Source organism: Xiphophorus couchianus, chromosome 7 (assembly GCF_001444195.1).
Source record: "Xiphophorus couchianus chromosome 7, X_couchianus-1.0, whole genome shotgun sequence".
Lineage (NCBI taxonomy): Eukaryota > Metazoa > Chordata > Actinopteri > Cyprinodontiformes > Poeciliidae > Xiphophorus > Xiphophorus couchianus.
This window is the reverse complement of record NC_040234.1, coordinates 13,383,087-13,395,732: the sequence shown is the minus strand read 5'-3', so window position 1 is coordinate 13,395,732 and position 12,646 is coordinate 13,383,087. Positions and strand designations below refer to the sequence as shown.

Genomic DNA, 12,646 nt, shown 5'->3' with positions numbered 1-12,646 from the left:
GTTACAGCAAAAGGAGATGGGGTCAATTGGATCCCATGAGTTGTTTTTTTTTTACTTTGTGCGGGGTCACAAGGACCCCATGTGCGCTTTTACAAGGTTCTCCTTTTTCATGGCTTTGGGAACTGATTGTCTGACGGGACCCTTAAGATAAGACTGCAGGAGGATTAAATAAATAAAGCTGCATTAAAACAATTTGCACATGAAAATTGTAATATTGAAAATCGCATTTTTAATGTTAATACTTAATTTCATATTTCTCAGCATAAATCAATATTCTTACAGCAGACTCCTGTCTATTCAATTAAAACTTGCAGACTTGTGTGGAACTTGACTAAATTAGCATATTTTTTAGTAGGAGACATAAGATGTATGAAAGAAAGCTTTTAGAAGGGGTTCGTAGGATTCAGCTGTGGTTCTTCATCCCCAGGTATTTTTACATTTGTCCAACAGATGGCGCTACATTTTCCCCCATTTAGAACATGCAGTTAGATTTTGTTTTCTGCATGGGTGCTTTACTGAAATAAGTGTTAATTCATGCGGGATAATGGAGTAAATTAAAAGAAGAGTTTTCATATTTTAGGGAAACAACTGCTTTAATTAAAAAGTGGCGCTTGGTGAATGTAAAAGACAAAGATTTTGTGATTTATCAAGCTTAATGTATTTATTGCTGCAGATTTTTTGTTAAGTGCACAAAGCCTAATTCATGAGACAATGTCTGAAATGACAGTTTGTTGATGTTGCTGAGACTTACTCTGTCCCTGGATGTTTTGTTTTCTGTTTTAAAAGGAAAATATGTTGTCTTTGTAACCCAGATTCTGCCTGTGATTGGCTGACCAGCACCTCCTGATCGCTCCATACCCAGAAGTGTGTTCCTGAGCTGTGCTGTGTTCAGACCGTCTGAACCCTGGAACACATAAAGCCTGATCAATCTGTGAGATTTGGTTATATTAGATGTTTGAGGTTACATCTTAATCTAGTTTATGTTTGTCTATTGTGTATAGATGAACAAGTGTCCATTTTTTCTTCTGCATAGGAATTGTTGAGCCGCCACTTCCTTTAAGAGCATTTTGATTTTGAATCCAACGCAGATCAAAGTACCATGACATTAGAACTCAAAACCAGATAAACCCATGATAATTTTAACTCTTTAATCAGTTTAGATCATATTTTGAAAGCTCATTACCTAAAGTCTGTCTTTTTCATCAGTAGAGTAGAAGCAGTGTGGCATTTTTGCTTTCTGCTTTCTTTCCCCAATTTAATTAGTCAACAAATCTCAGTGTGATGTTTCATTTATGTCCTGATTATTACTTCTCTTTGATTTATTCATTAACCTTTAAATGACATCTTTATTGTCTTATAGTGGCTTAAACAAATCAATGTCCTGGAAAAAAAAGCACAGCAATCTTATTGTGTTATTTTTTCCATCTGAAAGAAATCCTTCAGATTGATTTTATATTACCAGACAGCCTGATTTTTGAGGGGTTTCTGAGCCTTAATATAAATTAACGCATCTTAATCAGGCTACATAATAAAAGATTTCAAAAAGCACCTTTACTATTCAGTTCTATTTACAATAAGTGTTAAACTTCTGTTTTACATAGCACAACAAACACAAAACTGAACACAACCTGAGGTAACAAGCTAGACGGTTTAAATGTTTTCAGAAGAAGGTTTCCCTTGGCTTCCTGAGCAGTCTCCGTTCTGAGTGCAGTGAAAATCATCGTAAACATCAATACTCATATTGTCTCAAAATGCCACAACAAAAGCACCTGAAACCAACAAATCAGTGAGTCTGTAAAGCTCGCTTCTGCCCAGCAAAAGCTTTGAAATTGTGCAAAAAGCAGATGGCTTCATCAAGTTTCCTGTGTGCCTTACATAGCAGCGAATTAAAGGGCACGTTCAGTTCCCGCCCCACCCCCAACAGCTAAATAACAGCTGAATGCTGGAAGTGGCCAGTTTTGGGCCTCAGATGTTGTTGCAGGGGTTTTTACTGACCACCTCCATGATGAGCGGAGAGATGGTGTCAGGCTGCACGTCTTGGATCTGCAGAATCTGCTTGCTGTACTCCTCCGTCATCGTCCTCATCTCCGTGAGGCAGGCTATCATTTTGGGATACAGCAGGCTGGAAAAGTTTGCAGACGAAAGGTTCGCAAATATGTGAAGAGGTTCCACAGCGGAAGGGGCTGACCGTGGGATTTCACTCACTGTTTTTTTGGGCCTTTTTTCTTGCAGTCGATCCAGGCTTTCAGAGTTTCTGCCAAGTTTTCTTGAACTCTATCGATGGCGGCGTGATGCTGCACTCCAGGACGATCTGGTGGATTGAATTTTAATGGAAAAATCTAAAAATATGTTTCACGTTCATCTATGTGCCTGCAAGCGCACATAGATGTTTGTAAGGTTTAAATATTTACAGGGCTCATTAATGATTGATTGGAGCGGAAGTTCTGCCGCTACCTGGAGAAAACAGTGATATGGCCTGGATGAGGGCGTACTCCTCCTCCTGCAGGTCCAGTTTGCGCAGATTGTGGTGAAATTTGAAGAGGGGCTCAAGCAGGAGCGGCTGGAAACCCCCTGGGAGACGTGAGAAAAAAAAAAAACAGGGCATTGAACGACAACGAGATGCACGAGCTGGCACAGATTCACCATGAACTGCATGAAAACATGGAAATATAATCACGCAAAAACAAAATAATCATTGCCATGCCTTGGCAAGATGTATAAAATGATGCGGTTTTAAAAAATCTTTATGTTTTTTTTATTCAGAGCGATATTATCTATTATAAGAACCCTAAACATTCCCTAGAAAGTAACAAAAGCATTTTAAATTTTTTTTACTGTAAAGCTCTGTAGGAAAGTTTTTTTTTTAAGATATAATTTTCTTCTGTTTTTTTAGACTGTGTTGCAAAGCTGGTTTAAAATCAAAATACCTCCCAAACGCCAAAATGTTTTGCAGAGACTGCCGTTTGACTCAGGTGAGTTGAACCAAGAAAAGAATTAACATGCAGGATGCCATCACATTTGAAATGTTGCATCCAGCCAAAGATATCTGGTTTTAGTACGACAAAATCGAGAAAAAAAATCAGATCATCTCTGAGGTCCATTAGAAGGGATTTTAAAATGATTTATCTTTCAATTCTAATGTTTCTGAAATATCTGAATTTATTCAGTAGAAGTTACCAAAGGCAGACAAATTAGCGAGTTTCATTGTGCTTTTATTCAACTGAAAGAAGTACTTTGTGGTGTCGGTTTTATCATTTCCTGTTATTCAAACAGAGTGATGGGCACATTAAAGAGATATTTTCTTGATGGTTACTTAAAGTTCATCCAAAAAATGTCACAGTGATTAGACATAACCTCAGCCTTCACAAGCAGTAAAGGTAAAGTCTAATGGAAAAAAAAAAAGAAATGTGTGTTTTTTTTAATCATTTGTCTTTAATATGCAGCAGTGACCAATGCTCCAAGTTTACCACTTGGTCAATTCACATATCAGCACCTCTAAGTTGCCTTAAAATCCTGGGTTTGCTTCAATTAATGTATATTTCTGCAACACTGTTTTTTTTAAATTTCCTTTAGATTTTCAGTTTTGTAAAGCAATACAAGAGACAGTAACTCATATATCAGTACAAATCAACAAATCCCCAGTGGCCAGTGTCCTGCAACATTTAGGATTCTCTGTGCGTCTCCACACCTGGCTCCATTATTAGTTCATTAGCAGAGCTCTGTCGTGCTTAACTGCATGTTAGTGAAGCAGTTTCACCATTTAATTCAAGTGTGTAGAACAAGGGACACATTTAAAAGTTGCAAGACTCCAGCCTTCAATGACTGGAGTTTGAGACCACTGGCCTCAATTAATTAATCTTTTTCTAAGAATCTTAAAATTCAGATGTTCTTGTTCCTTCAAAAACCCGCAGAATACTGTAGCTGCTCAGGCCATTTTGAGCTGTTCAATCATCCAATTGTTGTCTAAACCTGCTTATTTAATCAGGGTCCAAACTGGAAAAAGATCCCTCCCCTCACCCAATCTTTCTTGACTCCAGAAAGCAGAGAATATCAAACAACCATCTACTGCAAGACCGTTTGCGTGCAAAAAGATGTGAATATGAGCTCCACTTGGCACAAACACAAAAGCGGCGGGTCCAGTTTGACTGCATTCTGCTGAAGCTTCCCTCTCCAGGAGTCGAGATATTCCACAACCAAGAGACAACGTAGCAGACAGAGCTTGTGCACACATGTCTGTGTTGTCACACAGACCGTGCAGGATACTAATGAGCACACAAGCATTTTGCAGGTTTTGTATGCAATGGCAAAGTGCTGAAAGGCAAGAAAAAAATAGCACAAACACCACACAGATTTCCCCCAGCTGTACTCTTATCTGATCAAAACAAAAAATATATTCTGGTTGACTCATTCACTTGACACAAAGAGTAATTAAGTAAAAATGTAGTGTCATACCTGCCACCTCTGTAAAATCAGAAGCTTTTGACACGTCTTGAACTGGTTTGATTACTTAGTGTGGTTTCCTAAAACGTTTTTTCTTTTTTTTTGCGAGCTACTTTTTTCAGTTAGCATCAAACTGTTCGTATTCTTTGCTATTTTTGCTTAAATTATTACTCATTTTAGTCATGTTTGCTGGAGCAGGTAGATAACATCATCTAGAAGCCAACCTGACTAGCCGTTGACCAGCAGATGTCGCATACTGCAAAATAAGAGGAGGAAATTCAGGAAATATTCGCAACCGAGGTGATTGGAAGGAACAACATGTCATATAGCAAATTAAAGCACTATTTGATCCCACCTCGCATTGCGTCGTGTATGCAGTATGTAATACAGCCACATTCCCAGTTGCTCGTCGTAGTGTTGAACACCATGTTGAAGCGAATCTGCATTATTTCAAACGTGGCTCCCTTCAGTAGAGATATCTGGTCCTCGATGCTTAGTGACCTGCAGGAGATATGAACACAAACCTCGGTTCTCACAAATGTTTTATGCAACATGGCGGGAACAGAAACCTTGGGTCAAAATTAAAGTTTTGTCTTGCACACATATTCTGCACGCTTGGATTTGTTTTCTTTTTCTAGATTTTCTTCCATTGCAAACAGACATCTTACTATAATTTATTGGAATTTTATGAAGAAGACTTTAAATCTTTTCAAATGTTAATCTTTTTTTTAAAAAGAAAGTTCCAACCATTTCCACTTTCTCTGTTCAGTAAATCATCTGAAAATCAGAGCAAACCTACCAAGACACGACTGTTCAGTGGTAGGAAGAACAATAAGTCTCATTTAGAGTTTGCCGCAAAACCTTGAAGGACACCGCAAATGTATGCAAGAAGGTTCTCTGATAAGAACATAGGAAAAATGCATGTTCTTGGCCTAAATGCAAAATTTGTAGTATGAAGATAAGCCCATGAATGTGGCAGAAAACTAGCACATCGACCTCAATATACCATCTTTCACATGAAGCTTTGTGGTGGAAACACCGTGGTGGCAGCATGGGGGGGTGGAAACATTGCTGCAGCTGAGTCAAGCAAATAAGTCAAAGTTGACGGTGGAGAAAAATGGAGCTAAATCCAAGAATTTCTTGTCAGACGCCACAAAGGCCTGAAGGTGGACCCAGCAGAAGAACAATCCCATATACCCAGTCGGATGCACAATTTAATGGTTGGATTCATGTGTTAGAATGTCCTAATAAAAGTCTGGACGTGAATGCTATTCAGAATCAGGTGAGAATCTTGCAACCAATGTTCGCAGATGCTCTCTATTCAATCTATAGAGAAGAATGTTGAGGAGAAACTTTAAGCAGTCGTATGAAATGCCTGTGTGTAAACAGAAACTGAAACCACAGAAGGATGATCATGACCTCTGAGCCCTCAGGCAGAGCCCTAATCTATGAGGTCACATGTGCTTCAGATTATAAAAAGGTAAACGTTCATCTTCAACAATAAGGAGATCATTTCTGTTTACTTTTGGCTAAAATCTGGCTTTATATGTTTGAACAAGAGGAAACGCCACTGAGGCTTTCTTATGACCAGAAGCTGAAAAGCTAGCAACTCCTTTTAGGTTTTAAGGATAACTTGCGGTACTAAAATCTACAACTACTGAAATACGTGTAGAGCATCACAGAACTACATGGAAAGGCGGCGAAACAGAAGAAATCTCATACTTGGCAGGGAAATACACAGAGGTTATTTGTCGTGTGCTGCAGATATCAAATAAGATATTTTCAAACTATTTTTCAATACATCAAAGTTTCTTGATAATTTCTGGTTCAAGGTGTTGGAAAACCGTTCTGGTAAACTCGTTTATTTTTATCTGAACATGGACCTGTTTACCGGAAGTCCTGGAGGCTTTTGGAAAAGCGGATGATGTCCTGGATCATGTAGGTCGTGAGGTCAGCCAGATGCGGGAGGTTAGTGTAAACGCTGCTGTTCTTGTCTCCAACGTTGTCCTCACCTTTTTCAGTGGAACCGGGGAGGAAAGAGCGGGTGGAAGAGGAAGAGAGAGACGGGGAGGAGGCGGAGGAAAAGGAGCAAGGGTAAGGGGACTTTGAAGGATCATCTCCATGTACTTCAGTTGTACACCAGCTCTTCATCAGGCTGCTGGTCTGGGGTCTGGACTGCTGGTTCTCCGTCAACACATCTCTGTCCATGGGCTGGTAAAAAAATAATGATAATTCAAACAGTAGCAAGAACAATGACCAATATTACGCGCTTGTGCCAAGTCACACACCCTAAAGCCGGTGAAGCGTGAAAACGTTGAGTCAAACGTGCTGCGGAGGCCACAGAGCAGCTCCTCAACCACCCGTTCCTGTTGGGTCGAAAGCTCTGCGGTCGTGTTGCACATCTTTTTCTTCTTTATTCTGATTCTTCGCTCCAAGACCGCTTCCTCCGACATGACCACTGCACATCCGCACACGAAGTGAAGAAACAATATCAGAAATGTTCAACTTGTGCTTTGGTTTACAAATCCCAGTAAAACGTCAAACGCAAGTCAAGACAGATGAAAACATGATCTTCAAAGAAAAAAAAAAAATTTACTACTTAGCCCTTTTATTTTCGTTAATTTGTTTCTATAAATCAGAGTGTGCTGGACTAATTAAAGCACTTAGACTGCTAATGAACATGACTACTGGTGTAAAAGCAGGAGTTTTTCTTCAGGTCTGAAGATGTGTGTTAGCCGCACATCAAGAAGGAAAACCATCAGCAATGACCATAAAATGCAATTAATATAGTCTACGAACCTAGAAAGGGTATAGAGTCACTTCCAGACAATCGGACGTCCGTTATTCAATAGTGAGAAAGATGATCAATGTTGGGTCCACAGAAATTACGAAAAAAAAAAAAATCCAAAACAGTTGAAGGCAATAATGGGATAGAAAAAGGCTAGAATAGTTTGTTTTGTTTGGAAAGACAGAGATCATATGAGTCAAGGTAGATTTTTATTTTGCCATCAGGCACAGTGTCAAATTAAGCACAAAGACCTCAAAGAAATGATCAATCCTAGGGTGAAGACATGATCATTTGGACTCATTTTGCAGCCAATATTCTCTTCTTCACACCACAATGTTTTTGAGTCAACTGTAACGGCATCAGTCCTGTTCAAGTTACAGCTGGACCTGAACTGGTTCATCAAGAGAACAAACAGCTGCAAATCTCAAAAGAAATGGCTGAAAACGAAACAAAGGTGCTGCACTGGCCTAGTCAAAGTCCAGACTTCAACCAGATTGAAAGTAGCAGTTGGGCATGATGTGGTGAAGGAGGGTGGCACAAAGTTCCTCTAAACTGATGTGAGAGAGAACAACTTGTGTACTTATATTTTCCTCACAACATTGCTATTTTAGTTTTTGATTTATTAAACAACTATAAGAATCTGCTGTGGTTTTGTATGCTTAATGCTAGATTTAAATAATTTTACATCCTTATGAGGACAAAGTCATGTTAAAGATAATCTCTTGATATCTAAAGGCCAAGATGTGAAAGAGAGTTTGACATCTTTTTACCATGAGTGTATTCTTACTTAAAAACAAAGAAAATGTTTAAAAGAAAGTGTTAACCAACCAATAGAAATATTATAACCAGATGTTACTCACTGTCTTTCCGCATCCCGATGGCCTGGCATTTTCTGAAACGGCAGGCCTGACACGAGCGGCGGTTGTTTTTGGTGATGATGCATTTATTCAGGAACGGACATCGGAGCTGCATTGACCTGTTTATGGCACGTCTAAATTGATTTTTAAAAAATCACAAATTAGAAACAGCCTTCCAACATAATGAGCACCATAAACAATAATCTTTAGCTCTGAGTGAGAAAATAAGTCTCAATTATTTCCACAAAACTGGACTGTTCCGGGGCTGCACAGTGGCGCAGTTGGTAGCACTGTTGCCTTGCAGCAAGAAGGTCCTGGGTTCGGTTCCCGGCCGGGGTCTTTCTGCATGGAGTTTGCATGTTCTCCCTGTGCATGCGTGGGTTCTCTCCGGGTACTCCGGCTTCCTCCCACAGTCCAAAAACATGACTGTAAGGTCAATTGGTTTCTCTAAATTCTCCCTAGGTGTGAGTGTGTGTGTGCATGGTTGTTTGTCCTGTATGTCTCTGTGTTGCCCTGCGACAGACTGGCGACCTGTCCGGGGTGTACCCCGCCTCTCGCCCGGAACGTAGCTGGAGATGGGCACCAGCAACCCTCCCGACCCCATTAGGGACAAGGGTGAACAGAAAATGGATGGATGGATGGATGGACTGTTCCGTCATAGTTACATGTCTGGGCCGTAAAATAACTTTACTCTAATTTTTGTAATCTCAAAAGTCATATAAAGAAAAGTAAAAGATGGTATTACGATAACAACATGCCCCACTGTGAGGCCTCCCTGAGCCAGGTGGTTGCCATACATCTACGGAGATAAAACAATAATAAAAAACATGCTTCATTTTATTTTACCCACTAAAATAGACTTTTAAAGTGCCTGAGTTTTGATGAGTGCTTTGAAAATCTATAATTCCTACTAACAAATAAAACTTCTAAAGGGCACTTTGAAAGGTGGCAGCAGCAACAGCTTGCAGTCTCCCTATCTTTTGAAGTTCCTGCAGCTACACATGGAGAAACACACTGATGTACCTTAAAGTAGTTCATTCCACAAAGGCGAAACAAAAGCAACAAATTCCTGCTACGGAGTAGCGTCTTTCTGTAGCACAACAGCAGCATCAATCGAGGAAAATCTTAAAGAAAAACAACTGTCCCTGGATGAACTTGAAAGGCCCGTCTACCAAAGGAAAAACAATCACAGCAGCCTATAAAAAAATGCATGAGTTGTAGCTAGGATGCATTAAGAGGGGTCAGCAGTCATGTGTATGGCCCACCTGTTTCTGAACAATGCCCTAAGAGACCTGACTCCACAGCTGATGTTATCTGATTTTTGAACTCTGGCTCTTTTGAGCTTCAACCAGAAGGGGCCATAAATGCAACCCAGGGGCCGTTTGTGGATGATTCTGTGCAGCATTCGCATCACAATTCAAGAATGGTAGGAGTTGTACAGATGGAAACTTTTTAAGTCTTTATTAGGGCAAGACTGTTTTCTCAAAAGAAGGGGGACACCATGAATAGGTCAAGAGGTTCACTGACAATCACACACACATTTGAAGGCACCTAACCCTCAGATGCATGTGTTTGGATGGAGGGATGAAGCTGGAACACCTCAAAATAACCCGTGGATGAGGAAACATGTTAATTCAATATGGAAGCACACTGATCAGGATTAGAACCCAAAACCTTCTTGCTGCAAGGCAACAGTAGCAGCTGCTTCACTGTGAATCCAGTTACCATTTTAATCATGTTGCAATGTCAAAAGTGTCTAAGTGCAGCATTTAATTACCAGAACCTGAACTATGAGGAAGAAAATGTGTAATTAGAATCATTTCCACAGATATTATTCCAACTACAATTTACCTAAAGAAGCCTTTACAGCCTTCACATGTAAGAGCGTTGAAGTGGTAACCCTTCGCCAGATCGCCGCACACGCCGCAGGCTTTGGGCTCCTCATCTTCTGTCACCTCCTTCTCCTCCTCGTTCTCCTCATGCGGCTTGTCGAGAGCTTCACAGACAAAATGGATATCAGCAGCCTCCCTGCTCATTCTCAGCTGAAAAGAAAAATCTCTTTTATTTTTTTAATTTACATTTTATATGTTGACATAAAACACAAAGACCACGATGAGTAAGAAAAAAAACTAACTTCTAACGTCTGTGTTTGGTTCCTCATTTGACCCAAATCACAAAGAAACACATTGACGAAGCAAGATAGGACAAAAATTAACAAAAATATATTAAGTAAATTAAGTTAGAGAGACAAAATAAATAGATCGAAGGAAGCGTGGGTTCTGGAAGGATCAGCTGTGCATGATCTAAAATACTCTACCATGAAAAAGTGCAATCAAAGAAGAATGCAACACAGTAGCTGGGTCTTTGCAGTCTAGTCAGGTCTCATGAATCTACCTCTAGTTTCTCCCGTTAAAGCAACCAAACATTGTCGGAATGCAGTCTAAACGAATATCAGATAAATTGTTTAGAAAACCAGTGGAAGACCGTTCTTTCAGTAACCACACAGGTTGGATAGCTCCAGACTGTCATGCTCCGTTTAGGTTTGGAATAACACTTCAAAACTAGGGTTTCAAATTGAACCAGTTCAAAATATGTGATGAATGTAGGTGAGTATTGCTTTACAAAACATCCTATCTGTAATTAATGATAAAAGAAAGTGACTGTGGAAGACTGCTTTTCATTTAAAGATGAGCAAATTATTATTATTTACATAAAGCTCAAAGAGAAAGTAAAGTCCTCTCCACTTCCAGGCGATGCAAGTTTTATCCATCTGTGCAGATTTGAACAATATGTGGGTTATGCCTGGAGGCTTTTTGTAAACTAAGAAATAGTTACATTTTATTTACTCTAAGAGTTTCTGATAACAAAACTGTAGTCCAACTGTTTATGGGAGATTTTCACCCAAGAAAAACAAATAAGAAGTCCAGTTTTCCCCATGGTGTGGAAATTTAGATGTACCAGCAGCAAATTGGGGGAAAAATTACGTTGGAACAAGAACATCCATACAAACCAAAATAAGAGTCTTTAGAGTAAGTGAAAATGTACAACATTTAAGAAATATTATTGCGCAGTTATTAAAGATACCCAGGATAAAAGTAATGTGTAGCCAAATAGCTCAATTTAGAGAAAGAGATGTTGTTGTTTTTTTAAGTACTCTCTAATTTTATTGAGTTAGGATTTCATTTCCTGAAATAAGATATTTGTAAAGTTAATTGGTGCAGAAGATGTTGCCTTGCAATCACCTATTTTGCCTTTCATTTGTCATATTTCTGTTACGTTTTTGTCTCGTTGTTTTGAACTGGAACAGTCACTGTTGCCAATTAAAATTAACAGCCGATACAAGACCTGACGAGCAAAACTACCTGCGACTGGCTTTAAATAGAAACAAGGATGAGTAATAACTCGAACTGCAGCACTTAAGATGATTGTCTTATTCTGAACCTTTTATTCACCAACGCAATGTTCTCACAGTGTGAGTCTCACCACGTGAAACTGCTTTACAGTTTGCAGAAGTACAGGAGCCGGGCTTTTATGAAAACACTGACACGACAATGTACTGCGTCGTTTCAAAGGTCTGCCGATGCGGCATAAGATAAAGGTCTCTTCTCTTTCCCACCTCCTGTTATTTTATTATTTTTTTACATTTCTCCGCACCAATGAAAACACACAGCCGCCAAGGCTGGACCCGCGTCTTGCAGCCCCACTTTATACATTTCGCTGTCATGTTAAAATTCGTTAAAGCAGAGAATAACCAACCCAAACAAGCGCTGCTATGTTTAGACATAGACGCTTCAGTTTTGGGTGAAAGTGCTGATTCAGAAGCACACTGTTGCTTCAAATTTGCACAACACCTCGACTTTAATAACGATACAAACGTGTGTGTGTGTGTGTGTGTGTGTGTGTAGGGATGTGCGGGGGTGTGCGTGTGACGTTCATGTCGAGGTGAACCCTGATTTCCCTCACCTGGTTAAAGGTCGATCTTTAATCAAACACAGTCGGGGTCAATCACGTTTCTCACCTGAATTTCCAGATGTCCAGCCTGTTGGGGTCCTGACACCTTCGCCTCGCCGCGGCTGACCCACGCAGGACTTCAGGATTTTTTTTCCTTGGCGCGCCACAGGTGAGAGCCACTGCTTGTTTATCCCTCCTGGTCGGACCTGTTGCTCGCCTTGCACATTTTGTTCGGGGCTGGTTACTACAAGTGTTTCTCAGGAGGGCGAAGTTACGGGTATAACCCCGCCCACACAGATTACAGCGGTTACCTTGGTATCCACTCTGCTATCACTAGAAGGCAGAGGAAATGTGTTGACGTAAAAGTCACTATAATGCCACGTACACGCTCATAGTGTCTTTCTCCGTTTAGGCTTTATTTTAAACTTGCACATACATGGAAAAAATATCTACAAAAAAAAAAAAAAAATCAAAGATAAAATAATACCAACGTAAACATAAGACACAAAGTAAAAACAGTTGTGTGACATTTTACAAGAAGTAAACATGCTCAGTCTTTATCACTAGAAAGGACTGATGCACTGATTTTCCTGACTGATACCAGTTTCCA

At 39.8% G+C, this 12,646-nt stretch overlaps 1 protein-coding gene across 2 annotated transcripts; it reads right to left on the bottom strand.

Moving 5' to 3' along the window:
• Positions 1 to 1,364: 1,364 nt before the first annotated feature.
• nr1i2 (nuclear receptor subfamily 1, group I, member 2) lies at positions 1,365 to 12,255 on the bottom strand. 2 transcript variants are annotated; one of them, XM_028022248.1, is made up of 9 exons: positions 12,104 to 12,255; positions 9,937 to 10,127; positions 8,089 to 8,219; positions 6,729 to 6,898; positions 6,332 to 6,651; positions 4,796 to 4,941; positions 2,455 to 2,571; positions 2,206 to 2,311; positions 1,365 to 2,122 (listed from the first exon to the last, which is right to left on the bottom strand). In XM_028022248.1, the coding sequence occupies exons 2-9, from the start codon at positions 10,119 to 10,121 to the stop codon at positions 1,966 to 1,968; spliced, it is 1,332 nt and encodes a 443-aa protein (XP_027878049.1). In that variant the 5' UTR covers positions 10,122 to 10,127; positions 12,104 to 12,255; the 3' UTR covers positions 1,365 to 1,965. The 2 variants fall into 2 exon arrangements, with proteins under 2 accessions (XP_027878049.1, XP_027878050.1); XM_028022249.1 differs by lacking the exon at positions 1,365 to 2,122 and adding an exon at positions 4,665 to 4,696 and having other exon boundaries at positions 2,227 to 2,311.
• Positions 12,256 to 12,646: the final 391 nt, after the last annotated feature.

Coding starts and splice junctions, on each gene's coding strand:
- nr1i2 (XM_028022248.1), bottom strand. CDS start 10,121: ATGAGCAGGGAGGCTGCTGATATCCATTTTGTCTGTGAAGCTCTCGAC. Junction 6,899..8,088: donor CATCGGGATGCGGAAAGACA/GTGAGTAACATC, acceptor GCGGATGTGCAG/TGGTCATGTCGGAGGAAGCG. Junction 2,572..4,795: donor CATACACGACGCAATGCGAG/GTGGGATCAAAT, acceptor CACGTCTCCCAG/GGGGTTTCCAGCCGCTCCTG.